The sequence below is a fragment of the Rhea americana genome, unplaced genomic scaffold (genome assembly GCF_003343005.1).
Source record: "Rhea americana isolate MKP2758 unplaced genomic scaffold, rheAme1 scaffold_93, whole genome shotgun sequence".
Classification (NCBI taxonomy): Eukaryota; Metazoa; Chordata; class Aves; order Rheiformes; family Rheidae; genus Rhea; species Rhea americana.
In genome coordinates this window covers 2,812,980-2,828,027 of record NW_028187122.1, presented here as the reverse complement: position 1 = coordinate 2,828,027, position 15,048 = coordinate 2,812,980, and the positions used below count along the sequence as shown (strand labels likewise).

The window sequence follows — 15,048 nt, the reverse complement described above, 5'->3', positions numbered from 1 at the left end:
ATCTTGTTCTTGACTGAGTGAAATTAGAAGGGGTAATTTCAATGGCATCTCCTTGAAGGGAAAGCACAAACTAAGTCCTACATAAATATCACCTAATTACAAGTTCATTTGAAAATACCCTGTGTTAACTCCCTGAGATGATTACTAATCTTGCAGTATTTATTGCTAAACATTGTATATCTGTTACCTCTGCTTTCTCACCTTACTATCCAGTCCTGTTCTTCTGCGGATATATATCGGCCTCAACTAGAGTAATCTTTTTCTAAGCATCGTCTTGAGGTGACGATTAGTCGGATATGTTCATAATGCAAGCTGCCCTGCCTCCATACAGTGTCATTGTAGTGGTTCTGTAATGTCATTTTTTTGACAGATTTTGAGAACTGGAAGACTCATTTTGGTATGATGTTCATGCATGTACATAAGCAAAATCAAATTACATCGTAATTCGGATATAGAAATTACTTGGCATAGGATGGCATATCTTGCAGGAAATGTTTTTAGTTGCTTTACCAGAACTGAAGGCCTTACATTGGCATGTTTGTGTTTTGTTTTGGAATTTAATTGGGTTTGTTTTGTCTTTACCTTGTTTATAGGGTTATTTTGGAGCTGTTGGGGCTCTTCTAGAATTGCTTAAAATGACAGATGATCAGTGAGAAAGCTGATCAGAGATCACTACTGCAGATGCTGCTGGATGAGAGTGAAAACCACTACAAGGATGGAAATGAAGCCATTATGGTAGTTCTACCTGCTGGATTTGTAAATAATTTAAAATTCTTTTAGCTGATCTTTAACTTCTGGGTTTTGAGCTTATATTTCAGAGTTCATACTGGGAATAACAATTTTTTTCTGTATACYGTCTTTTTTTAAGGGAAAATATGTGCAACGTGGCCAAACATACAGATTTTATGGATTTATTTTAAAAGGTGGAAACTGTTTAATGTAGGACCTGTACTATGAGGCATCTGCTTTTCTTCTGGGGTTTACTGATTAGTGTGGTAATTTTAACTTCATTTAGTAATCACTCTAGGAGATTTTTTTTTATCTTATTTTCATGACGTTTCATGATTTGTTCTTGGTTTCAAATGAAACTGCAAAGCTGATGCATTTTACTGTGAAAACTAGTTATTGATTTGTTGCCTTTCCTTTCTTCATTAGATGAGACACTTCTTTCCCCCCCACCCCCCCTCCTCAAAAAAAAAAAAAAAAGAAAGAAAGATAAGCTTTCTGTGACTGTGGGTTTCTTCTGGCTTGCAAGGCTGAAAGAAAACCTGAGTGAGGGGGCATTTAAAATCTTAATTTTTCAGTAGTCCTGTGACTTAACAGAAACAGGCTGCTAATTGCTTTTGCAGAATTAATTCTCCTTTATATTATTGAAAACTTTAAACAAGATGGAAACTAAAACTTTAATTATTGGGTCAATGCTAAAATGAAATCCTGTGTCTGTTGAAAATCTCTGATCTATGTAAAGAGTTCTGTAGTACAGATGTTATTTATATGGTACATGCTTGGTGTTAGATGACAAAGGGAGATTGCTTCCACTTATTTGAAGATTTCTCTGTAGTCTGCAACTTTAAAGTTCATCTTAATCAAAAACAACTGATAGCTGCATTATTTAAATCCTGATTTTTAAAATTAGAAAAATACACAGTAATGTATTTTCTGTTTTTAAGCTAATGTTAATTTTCCCTTCAGGGCACTAGGGTTTGAGTATTTATTCCAGTAGAGTATTTTCACCTTTTTTTTATTTGTGGACCTCCAGATTTTTCCAGTTGAATTGAGACCCATTGGAAATCTGTGTRCTTAGGTTGCTTCTTCATAGCATGTATGAACTTGCTGCTCTTAGACACATCAAAGGMTCACAAAACAAAGGCTGCAAACCAGTCTGTAAATGATTCTGTCTTGCAAACCTGTATGTGATGTCACATAATGTTAAGGGCTCATCAGAGAAACAGTATAAAATGCACTCACATGTATCATCCAATATATTTTTTGAAGGGTGGTGATTTCATTTTTGGATTAGTCATTAATTTCCATATCTCCCAAATGTTGAAGTAAATACATATTAACCAAAGTGTTAACTTGTCTGACAGAAATAAAAACCACTACCATTTTGAAGATTTTAATGCATCTGTGGAATTCATTTCTTGAAATTAATTATGTGGAATATGTAACAGTATTTTGGTGACATTTCTGCTGTGTGACATGTTATTTCCATGATCATTCATTGATACTTGACTTTTTTTTTTACTCTTTGTTATATTGCTTTGATCTTTGAGGCTTTTTGCCTATTAAAAGTTGACTTGTTGATAGATGATAAACTACTACAACATGAGAATATTAACAGACTGTAGTTAATCTTTCATGAAATCTTAAACTTGAGATAAGAGGGGATAATTCTGCTCAGTACCTCTAATTTTTCATCAACAGGATGAAACTTTTATTAAGCTTATTTGTTAAGCTTTGCCTGCAAGTAATGGATGGGTAGGTTTCTTTGAATATTCAGAGGAAACAAAACTGTATATACAATGTCATATGCATAGCTATTTCAGTTTCCAGAAATATTGGAGAGAGTGATCTGTGACCTTTGAAGTGGGACCTTTGATCAAAGAATCTTTCACTGATTCAGGACAAGGTAATTCTGGACTTCTAGCAGTAGGTGATAAAATACTGGTAAGCTTTCTTTTCTAAAGGAAAAGAAATAGTATTTTGTTTCCATTTTTAAAGTCAAGTACATAAGCTATAATATCCTACAGCACATGAAGCATTATACTGTAACTTAGTTTTGTGTGGCAATGCCAAACATAAACATTACCAACATGCTTGTAGAGGGACATATTTGAAAGCTGGACACATTTCAACAGTTAGTAAAGAAAAATGTTTTAGCTGGGCATATGAAAAATTGCTTGGTATTGCCCCCCCTTCCCCCCCCCCCCCTTGAATGACACTACCAAGAAACTAAGGCAGATTGCAACTCTTGTGCAATGAATTGTGATCTTCCCCTACACATGGAAGCAGGGGAGAATATGCAGGCACTGRAGCAGACAAAAGGATGGTATGTGGAAGTCTTCCCTGCCACTTCCTGCTCATGCTGTTTTCTRTCTTGTTTAATCTGTTGGTTGTCTGCAGTCTTTGGCAGGAATACCCCTCTTCTGGGGAAGAGAGACTGTCTTTCTGAAACAATTACTATAACTTTGCTGAAATATTAGGTTGCTGTCAGGATGTGGGGGCTACTTACCAACTCCCTTTCTTCTCTTCACCAATTTAATCTGGCTGTGCAGCTGTGTGCTCTGATCTTGCCTAGAAAAAGTCAGATGAACATTACCACTTTCTCATGTACTTTCAGTCAAAATAGTGTAAGGAGTAGTTTTCTTAAGATACTGTTGTGCTAAGTATCCTATATGGCCATGTGCAGACATATCAAAGTAATAAAGGTACAGTGCTGATTGTGCTTAAGAAAACATTTTCAGAGCCATCATTTTTATGAATGATTTCTATTTTGTCAAAACAACTATTCTTTCTTTGTTAAGAGCATTTTTAAAATGCATACGTAATTCATGTATATCAAAGGAGGAAATGAACGTGCAGAATTTTTGCAAACTATCTTTGTTAATGTTTTAACCAGATTTTAGAATCTTAGAAGAAATTGCACTTCTGATGATAAGCAGTAGAGGGAAGCATGACATCGATGGTACAGATGTGCTTTACTAAAGTGRTGATACTCATAGCTATTTGCAATTCAGAGAAAAATTGCAGGTTTTTCTACCTCTCTTCATGAAGGGAATTTGATATAAAATTTCTGTCATTTGGATATTCTTGTCGTCTTAACATTTAAACTTATGAGGAGGAAGACTAAAATATAAAGTAAAGAAATATGAAATAMCATTTCTTTTAAGATAAAAAACCTTCTGGTCCAAAAAGAAACAAATCTGAAATCCTGACAGGTCATTCAGGAAAATACATAAATAGACTATGCAAGATGCGTAAATTTAGGCTGTGTGGTTAAAGAAGGGATTGTAAGTTAAGTTGAAACAGCTTTGATTAGGAAAACACAAAATTAGACTTTAGAAATCTGTTTTGAAATTTCAAATGGCTATTAGCCATTTTTTCCATTCTTTTAACTATGGCAACTGACCTATTAATGGTCTAATTATGGTCAGTTGCCATAGTTAAAAGAATGGAAAAAATGCTTTAGAATATGTACCATAAATGCAAGCTTTCGGAAAAAATRTTAGTAACCTGAATGAATAGACAGAGAAATGACTAAGTAGGAGAAATTAAAGAGTCTGGTGTAAGAGGAAAATTGTTGTAAGTAAAATTCTTTCTTGAAGGACGAAAGTTTACTGCAACATTAGTTGTTTGTTACCTGGAAAACTAGTCTACTTCCCCACAAGCACAATCTCATGAGTCTGTTAGTACTGTAATTTTGTTGTTTTCCTTTAAACTTTGCCTTCATCAATCCCAGCTTTTGTTTTGCTCCCATGCATCTCCTCCACAGACGAGTGTGTGATTGATTTCTAGCACTATTCCAATATTTTTCCATATAAGAACACTTCATTGCTGTTGTCTTGAATTTTTCAGTTGTGTTTTGTATCTCTGCAGACTGTATCTCTGTAGTCTTTTGGTTGGGAGGGTWGCCTCGTTTCCTCCTACAGAGGTATCTGACGGGCCTAAAAACAGTTCAAGAGTTTYATTCTGTTACATAGATGAACCAAAGTAATTTAGGCTTTTCTATAATTGGTACAGACAGGAATTTTGCGTAACCTAAGCTCTGTGGCACTACTCTGGAAAAGCTATACCTAGAACCTAGAGATAGCCAGGTCTGCGAAACTTTATTTTGAAAGTGGGGAAGGGGAAGGAGCAGACTTACCTGAGGAAGATCAGGGAGTTTGAGATTGTTTAATATGCATTCAAAGGACTTGYTTCAACGTAAATTCATGAGACCTCTTAACAAGCTAGGCTGTTTCAATTATCTAGCTTTTGTAAATGTGCTAAATAATTTTTAATGCAAGTTGAAGCAAAAGAGTGGGATTCCTTGCTTTCAATTTTGATAGCTTGTACCAAGTTCCACTTCTTTTGGACTGGAACATTTGTTCTTTCCTATTTCCCTTACCACCTAAACCCCCCCCCCCCCTATTTTTAACAACTTTGTCAAAGCCAAATTTGTGTGTGTGTRTGTATGGTAAAAGTTGCTAAAGCTGACTGAAGAGGGAGAGGAAACTAAGATACAGTACTKAATATATTGGATTTGGTGGAGAACAACAGTATGGAATAGTTGGGGGGGATGTACAAGAATCTTTTTGTAGGGCAAGTGGTATGTTTGTAGAGCGCTCGAACCTCAGCAAAGCTGTCCTAGTGTTTCAGTGTTATCAGCAGTTATGTTCCCATGAGACTGTCACAAGATACTTGCAAGTGATCTTTGGCAGGACATTGCTGAATTTTAGAGATGGGAAAACCATATGGGGTTGAACTAGAGACAAAATAAACATACATGATTGTTTCCAGTTGGATCATCTATTGGGGTCTGCTTTTCAAAGTACAAGATGTCTTTGAATCTGGATGAAAATGAAATACAGGCTATGAAGACGACTGCGTTCTGCTTTGCATCTTGTGACTTCTTGATACCTGGGAGGTGGAGGACATCTAAACTGTAGAACATACTGAAAAATAAACACTTGTTTAAGCCTAAAAACTGAATCCAATTTCTGATTTTTTTTTCTTGTATATTACTGGAGCTGATTGCAAGCTAATAGTAGCAGGAATATGAGGATGTTTTGAGGAAAAAAAAGATACATAGGACTGACTGGCTGGGAGTCTGACCTGCAAACAGCCTTCCCTCACTGCCCACCTCCAAAATTCCAACCAAAAAAAGAGCAAAGTGATTCCAACTRTGAAAGGTAGGAAGAGCTGAATGCATAAACCTAACTGTCTTGGAGGTGAAATTCACTGCCCCTGGAGCAGGAGGAGGTACTGGCATGTGGAAAGATGGAAAAATAAAGAAAAGCTCTGAGGTTCAGAAGAAGAGAAGCTAGTGAGCTTTGGAGAGGGATGTGGCAGGACCTCCTTCAGGGGTTTTAGCAGGGAAGAGGATGACAAGGGTGACAAGGTGGAAAGGATACTACAGGGTCAACAGTAAACTAGTTCTTTGCCAGAGCACCCAGCAGCCCGCCCTTTTTTGGCAGAGCCCTGTAGCAGCCAAGGCCAGCGCTGTGGCGTGCATATTGGCTACACCAGAGCTGCTGCTGCTGCATGGTGTGTGGGAGAGGTTGGGGGCAGGCTGGGTGGGAGAGTACGGTGGGACTGTAGTGTCCAGTCAGAAGAAAGGGAAGAGTGCAGCTGGATGGTGGCAAGTTACAGCAGTTAATGGCTGTTACTTGGGTTGAGCACCTCTAAGTAAATTATCCAGCAAGGTGTGCTTGCTTTATCTAGAAGCAGATATGCTTTCCAGTGCAGGCAATGATGTGCTCTCAAACATAGCCTTTCCCAGTACGTGAGAGACGCGGTAGGGGATGTACTGACCCCTGGATGGTCTGAACATCAAAACCAGAGAAGCACAGCTCTTTTCTGCTAGCCTTCAGTGCTTTGCTGTGTTGTGTGCAGCTGTGGGAAGCAGCTGGCTGCAGCAAGGGGTCAGCCTCCTGCAGCCTCCCTTGGGCCAGGGAAGCCCCGGGCTGCGAGCAGAGGGCAGAGCGGTGCGGCCAGGCCGGGCTCCAGAGCAAGGGCTTTCAGCCCTGTGGGTTTTGTTTCTACCCACCCTAGAAGTACCTATGAGGCACCAAGTTAAAGGTATGATTCAAAGCAATGAAGGAGGATGCACAGTCTGAAATGGCATTATGCTGTCCTGAAGACAGAGCAAATGTCACTCCCTGTTCTTAAAGTGTTTTTACTTGCTTTGTTTCCACAGTTGTGAGTGATCAGGGAACTTCCTGATTCTTAGGTGTCTTTCCAAGTTGTTTTTCAGCTTTTTTGACCTATCTCTCTTCAAAACTTCAAAGTTTGAAGTGAATCTGGATTTCTCAGCACAAAGAAGAGAAGTCACCGTGTAACAAATGCTGCCATGTCCCAAAGCAGCCTTGTCAATGTGTGTGAGAAGATGAGTTTAGCTGAAATCTCCATTCATGCCCATGGCTACAGGATGCAGCCTCAGCTAACTGCATTACCACTTCTTCACAGGTGAGAACTACCTTTTTCCAAAGCGGTGTAAGCACTTTCCCTTGAGAGGGAGAACCATATTTTTTTTTCTTTCCCCTTCCGTCCGTCCTTCCGTCCTGTGTTAAGCTGGGGAAGAAATAGAGACGTGCCAGAAAGCATGTGGAAGCTAATGCCTCAAGCCAGTAAGAAAAATGTGCAGGTCAAACTATTGTCTATAAGCTTTAAGAGCTGCAGCAGTTGGGAGATTGCAATTGAAGTATTCTTGTGTAAAGCACTAAATCATAAAAAAGTAATATTGCAATAGTAGTATTGTCTATTCGGCGGAATCTGTCCCCTCTTCCCACTAGCATTGCCCCGTCCTATCCTGATTGCCCACGTGTCTCTAGTCCAGTGTGCCACTGAGGCGCATAATCAAATGTGGTCTGTGAACATCTGTTTTGCAAAATGCAGGAGTATAGTGTGGGAAGGGCAATTGGAGCTGTGAGAAAGTCTTCGTCAAGCAAGAAGATTATTTAGGCTTTGAGAGATTGAAATAAAAAGTAAAGAATTGCTAGAATTGATTTGAAAATTGAGAMTGCTCTTTTGTATTTGAAATTTATTTTTGTCTTTAAAAATAATTTCTAAATTCAAACAACTAAATGAATATGAGTTTTTCATTGTCAAAGCTGTCTGGCTAAATGAATCACAAAAAGTAGTTGAATCTACTTAAAAGAAACTTTCATTCCTTTTAGAACTGTTTTGTTTTTGTTTTTTGAGCAACCTCGCCCCTACTGTTATTTGATTAAGTAAACAAATACATACTGTTCTTAGGACATAATCATGCTGTTACCCAGCTAGTATTCAGCATATTGTACTTGGCTACAAAAGGCTATGCACAAAAAAAAATACAGAAATATTTATGAGATAAACCAAAAACCCTTTCCCAAAATTCCTGTTGCTTTAGAGTCGCTTCTTTTACAGCTTAGAAAGTAAGTTATTTCTTTTTCTCTTCCAATATAGGAGGTTTGAAGTCATCTATCCAGCAGACTCGCCTGCACGGTGCGGCAGTGCTGTACACATGACTGGTTTGCCCCCTCTTTGAAGAGGGAAGAATGCTACAAGGGAAGCCAAGGCTGCTTCCTCATGAAGGCTACAGACTGTGACCTATAACCTGTCCCACCCTACAGCCACTCTTTCTCATTTACAGGTAGGCCCCAAAATATTCAGGAGCTGATCCTTCTCAAACAAAATTTTTTCCTCTCCCACCTTGCTTAGACATTGCATCCAAAAAAGTGAAGCCGCAGAGAAGAGGCACTGACCTCTGAAATTGATTCAACTTTCATTCATGGAAATGAGCATTCAGGTCAGCTTAGCTTTTGCTAGGAAGACTTATTTTCAGTTTCTGATTTTTTTTTTTTCTCTGTCACTAAGAGCTTAATTTTTAACTTGCCATACAACATGGAAGGAGTTACAAAATCCTCCTTGTCAGAGTTGCATGGACATTTGCTTCACAGCATTATGGTAAAAATGTGTTTATATTTATATTTATTTTTTTTATATATTTTTATATATATATCTATATATATGTATATATATATACACACACATGTATATATATATATATAACTTCATTCTATGTACACTACTGTAAAGTTTTCAGATACTAATCCTGGAATTATAAGTACCTTTATCAGTTTAGGAGCAAAAGAGTCAATGCTAATATCACTCTGTATAGTCTGATGGACACTGGCATGAAGATAGTATGCAAGTCTTACTTTCCTATGTGTGGAGCTCTTTAGTCTTGAAGACTGAAATGTCTTTTATTCACATAAGAAAAGAACAAGCTTTTCCTCTCTTAACCTAATTGCTTTGCTGACCTATTGGAGGAAAGAAGATAATTTTGAGTCTGTTCCCTTTGGTTCCTGACCTTTCCACTTACCCTGCAAGGAAGATTATCAGGTATGATAGGCAACTTAGTGTTGGAAAGGTCTGGCCACAAGAAAAAGACTGAATACACAGACATCAAAGTGCTTTTTAAAATGAACAAGCCCCTTCTGATTCAAGTGTAAAACTTGAATCAGAAATCTGTCAAYGAGGAAATATTTGTTATTAGTCTTATAATTAGCAGCATTAGTCTTACAGTARCTAAGTGATACAGGTACTATCGTTAGTACCTACAACCATCTCTTTCATGTTTTAAATTTCACGTTTTTGAGCAGAGAAGATTAGGCTTCAAGATTGCGCATAGATGTGTATTTGTTATCCAAGAATAGTGAAATTTTTACCCAGGCCTACCTGAAAGCACTCATGCATTTGTATGCATGTGAATGAGACTGAAGTCTCTTATGTCTTACAGGTCCACTGCAGAATTTGCAAGCCGTGTACCATATTTGTGTATTTTTACAGTAGGAAGGTCTGATAGAAATGTTTTTGGTGCTGACCTGCTAGCTCTGCGCCTACATGAATAGAAGTGATGCCTCAATCTTTCCCCTGCCAAAAGGTGTCAGTGGCACAGAGTCAATTACCTGATACCATTCTTTCCACTAGATGGCATTGCCACCCACCATTTCAGTTCCTGCCCAGTTCCTTTCCAATTAAATCAGGAGGCTTTTTTTTTTTTTTTTTTTTTTTTTTTAAAAAAAAAAAGAGTGGCAGTGAATCTGGTGAGCCTTTCTTTACTCTATCACTATTAGAAGCTGGGGTAAGTGTATCCTGTAAAGCCACTCTGAACTTGGGTGACTATGCTCATTTCTGGATAAAACATTCCCATTTTCTTCTATTTCCTACAGAAATCAATCACAGAAAATCACTTTTATTTCAAGTGGCTGCTGAATTTTCACATTAAGCAGAATTTTCTGGCAACCCATGGGTCACCTTACTTAGCCACTSTAGTGCAGCAGCATGGAAATGAAACTTGTTCCATTAGAGTGGTGGCAGCGTGTCCAGCTTGGCAGCTGTGCAGCCACTGCTGAAATGCAAAGCCGTGGAGAATCAACATCACAAGATCTACCTAAATATCCTGCTACAGGGTGTTTAGCAGGGAGTCTTTGTACATTTAGCTGGCTCTGTTCAGCTCTCTGTCCACACATGATCAAATTGAAGAAAGAAAAAAAAAAAAGAAAACTTACACACATGCGTGCACACACACCCGTCTGTAAGGTTTAGTGTTATGTAAGTGCCCCTGGTACTAGTCTGATAAATCGCCAAATAAAACAGAAATCTCTGATGCTTGTAATTTGCCCTCTAGTTGGAATGACAGTATTTTCTGAGTTTGGTAGCTCTGTAAATGTTTGCTCTAGATATTATCAATGGGCGTATTTTATATAAAGACATATATTAAACTTTAAAGCAAAGAAACTGCTCCCCAGCTTGCAAACACAGCAAATACAGGAATTAAGTAGTAAAAACTGAATTGAAATTATTACTGGCTGTTAAGCTGTGCATTTTACAGGTGAACTGGAACAACAGAAGTCTGGAGCAACAGCATATCCAGTGACCTGTGAAGAGCTCTCCTTGAAAGCCCCAGCTGTCAGTGAATGCAGAGGGTAGTTTTGTCTGAGATATAGACCATTCCCCTAGGTGAAAGGTTTTCTGTTATGTAGAGATGTAGAGAAAGGTGGTGGCTCACCACCTCCCTCCATGTGGTGTTACAGCCAGGTTTGGGGATATGGGATAAATCAAACCACTGCTTTCAGGCTTTGAAATGCTGTTCAGCCTTATTTGTGCAAGCTATTCAAAGAGGCAGACCTCACTATGCTTTTCTCTAAGGGTTGGTGCAAGYAAGGAGGACTCTGGTATTGCATCCTTACTGATGTGATGTGCAGGGTAAGCTGCTAATGCTATCTCTGCTGAAGGACATAGCAAGGCATGTTTGTCATCCAGCAGGAGAACAGGAATAAAATGCCATGAAAAACTGTGGAGACATGGGAATGCTTAGCTCTCCTCAGACTTGATTAATACTGTGGCTATTTTTGGTGTCAGGTTTCTGTATAGATTGAAATAGCCTAAGCCTCTAGTCCACTGTCAAGTGGGTATGGAAGCCAGGACTAGAATGGCTCAGCAAAGGCTTGCTTCCAAGTACAACTAATTCAAATTTATTATTCCTGTGTTGTGAAAAATTCCAACATGTAATTAAGGCTTCCTTCTGATCTGAAATGAAATTCAGACACTTTGAAATTGCACTTTTTCCACCAAAAAAGCAAGCTAGCAGGAAGCCTAGCAGGCCACCAAAGGAAAGTTATTTGACAGACAAGATTTCCTAAATCTCTTACCTCTATACTAAGTGGTTGTCAGAACCATGTTTCCATAGAACATTTGTTTTAATGAATCTGTTTTCTAGTGAAGAATTATTGCACTGGAAAATTCTGGCTAGGTGGAGTGCTGTTCTTTGGTAAATATACACAGTAATGTGCATCTMAAAGCTTACTGCCTGTACTCAGAACTAAAAGTGCAAGTAGAGTGGAAGAGTTAATTTGGGTTGCTTCCTCTCTGGGATTTGTGCTTGTTTYTGTAGGTTCTTACTTGTGTGAATAAGGCCCAGTTTACCCTAGGAAAATGCGATCTGTTAGAAAATGCTTTTGATAATGATTTGTGTAGCTGGATGTTAAACATGCATACTATAAAGAGGAACACCATGGTATTAAATTATAGAGGTAGGCTGTTCCATTTAAAGGATTTCAATACTAGACCAGAACAGAGACTACAGATAAACAGCAGCAGGGAAGCAGGTTGTTAAAAGTGATGGTCTTGTTTCATGATAACAAAATAGTCTGAGATTGTATAACGTAACTTGATTTCATACCTTGTGAGTCTTCCATGTGTAGGCAGGACTAAGGGTTTGTCTTTCTAGTCTTCTGTTATTGAAGTTGGCAAAAGAAAAAAGGATAACTTCTAGGCTTTCCCATTCCTAGCTTTGAAGTGTGGGAGCTTATTATCACTAAAAGCGGATGGGTCATTCTCTTGCTCAAATAATGTTAAACATTAATCTATCCGTATTTTGTTTATATCAAGAAATAGAGAATATTTCTGCCAGCCTTTCTCCAAGTTCAGGAAGGTGATGCAGRCATTTAGGCAAAATAGACTGCAAGATTTAGCTGCATGTAGTCCTGGGCATCCTAAGAAACAAAACTGTTCTTAAAGTCAGTTTTTTGGTCTGACCCCATATGATGGTTYTTACTTTCCAGGAATTTCTATTGCAAAAAGAGTGAAGGCTGTGAAATAACTATTACATACCCTTTTCTTCTAACCCAGATTGCRTATGTGACCAACAGAGCAATGTATTTTGAGGAATTCATCACTGCCTTTTGATCTTCTGCTGAAGTCCAGTATGTAGGTAAGCAATAGAGCTTGGTCCTATCTAAAGGAGGCTCTGCTCGCTAATAGGTGAGTACCTTACCTATTTGCCTTAGGGTATTCAAGATGAGGGTTGTAGCTGCAGAAGGGAAGCTGAGGGAACTATACAGATTAGTTTGTCCGACCTGCGATGTCTGRCTGAATTTTCAGAGATGTCAGGCTGTGAGTCCCATTGACTGTAATATCAAAGGCTGGAGATGTGAATGTTAGTGATTTGAAAATGTTACTCTGAGCCTGCAGTTACAGTAATGTTGCTGTAATGTTGGCTGTTTTTATTAGGTAGGTGGAGGAGAAAAAAGGAAGAGGAAGGAAGGTAGTATGGTTTTCAGTTTATCACAAATAATTGTATATAAAGGTTAACATCTTAYTTAAAGCACATACATGCAGAGAAGGGCCATTCATACATTGTACCATGGCACCTAACCATCCTCCAAWCTGTGAAAGCACTCACCTCATCCATTACATTCCAGTTTTACAGTGTCTGATTATGTTTGGTTTGAAAAATGTAGAAAAAGTGTAAAGGTTTTATTCTGGCTCATGTTTGCATAGCGACCAAAACAAACACCCCTCCCACATTTGTTGTCTTTGCCTGGTCAGGCACCTCAGATGAGGGAATGTATTCCTTTGATGTCTTGATGACAGCAATTCCAGAGGAGCAACAAGCACAGTCCAGCGACTGAGAAGGTCACTACAATTGAATTATTCTATGGTGTTTGTCAAACTGTTAGAAGGAGCATTGCAACAGATGGTTTATCAGGTGTCTGCAGTTGAAATTTGTATGAGAAAAATCTAGCAGTGACTAGAGGAAACCAGTCACAAATGCTCAGAACATCAGTATAAACTAAGACCTTGTGTTTCTGTTGTTGTTAGAATGTTGCTCCAAAGAGCCATTTGAAATCATGCATATTGTTTTAGTGAGGGTGAGCAAAAACTGAGTAGTGTAGTAGCTCATATTCATGAGTATTTCCAATACTTACAATATATGATGTGCTTTATTTGTTCTTCTGTGGTGCTCTGACCGCATCCTTTTCACACCACAAAGAAGAAAGTGTTACCTGTGGTTGATCCAGAGGTCAAAATGCCAGCAGCCAACTTGCCTTGTTCTCATCATTGATGGGGAGTTGTCATAGAAATGCTGCTGATGAGACATGCTGTAAGCCTAGAAATCTTTCTAAAATATCTAAATGTAAAAAGAGCAAAATCCAAATCTCACCAAAAAAAAGTGAGAGCTGCGTTTTTTCTTGATCAGTGAAAAGGTTTTGTTCCCCACACGATTGATGGGGAAAATCTAGCCTTCTTCTTGACAACCATTACGAGCTACCGTACAGCAGTAAGGGGGTACTTGTAATGCACCAGGGAGCACGCACACGGCTGGCACAGGCTGTCCAGTGCACAGCTTCATCCCACTGTGTGCAGAATAAGGGACAAGTGCTTGCAGACCAGTCTGTCCTAGCCAGTTTATGCCACAGTCCCATTATGCCAAGACCTAGAAAGAAGAGTCTCTTCCTACCAAGAAACTGTTCAGAAGCAGCTCTGCTTACTGCAGCTGTGTGCACTTACGTACTCTGAAGGATTTTGAACTTGCCATAGGAGACCAGTCACAAACACGTAAGAGCCACCCTCTCCTAAGGCTCTCTTTGTGCTCTCCTGGGAGATTTGCATTTGCTGTTTATAGCAGCACTGAAAGGCAGCAAGGTCTTGGGTGCAAGACAGGAACCAGGCAGTCCTTATCAGACAAGTGTTTGGGAAGGGAAAAAAAAAGGTCATTTTTTTTTATCTTTGTTCTTATAGAAAGTGTCACAGGATGTTTAATGTCCATTCTGAGACCTGTTGTTTTCCAGATCTTGCCTGAAAATCCATGCAGTATTCAACAGGCCACTTAGTTTATCTTTCTTGGATAAACAAAAGGCTGCTGGAATTTGAAACTTGTTCCAAGAGTCTAGGGTCCAAAGCCTGCTGAAATCCGTGCGAGTCCTTCCCCTGGTCTGGGGCTTTGAGTTGAATTTAAATGTTTTAAAAGTAGTGAGCAGTGGCAGCACAATTCCTAACTGCATGACRTGCAAGACTGACAGGGAGTTATCAGTATACCTGAGTTGTGGTGTTACTTCTGGTCTTAAATGTTGCATGTCTTTAGAAGAGCTTAAAATACCTTCTGAAAATGCCGATATCACTCACCCAGAAAGGGGTCCTGCCTTGATGAGCAAAACCGGGTTAATGTGATGAAACTGCCCCTGGCGCTGCTGAGGAGCCCTCTGCGTGCTCGGGGAGGAACTGCGCGAGGAGCGGTCCCGGTCCGGCGCGGAGAGGAGGACACGGGAGGGTCCCGGCCGCAGCAGCGGAGCCTGAGGCCGGGACGAGCACGGGGTCGGTAAGCGGCTCCTGCAGCTGGCCGGTTTYTGCTTTCCAAGCCGGGCCAGCCGGGGTGGCGCGATGCCCGTGGGGCGCGGGGAGCGCCGCTTCCTGCGGGCGAGGAGCGAGCAGCTCCGCTGCTGCCCCCGAGCCGGTGGCGGGCGCGGAAGGTGCGATCGGGGGTTTGCGGGCTCCGCTGCCGGGCGGGGAGGGGGCGAG

General features: G+C 39.7%; 1 protein-coding gene across 4 annotated transcripts in view; it reads left to right on the top strand.

Moving 5' to 3' along the window:
- The window catches only part of PANK1 (pantothenate kinase 1), a 39,667-nt gene extending 37,556 nt beyond the window's left edge, over positions 1-2,111 (top strand). For all 4 annotated transcript variants that reach the window (XM_085324810.1, XM_085324811.1, XM_085324809.1 and 1 more), the window contains one exon: positions 594-2,111. In XM_085324810.1, coding sequence (XP_085180936.1) covers positions 594-653 — 60 coding nt within the window. In that variant the 3' untranslated portion in view covers positions 654-2,111. The remainder of the gene's footprint in view (positions 1-593) is intronic.
- The last annotated feature ends 12,937 nt before the right edge of the window (positions 2,112-15,048 follow it).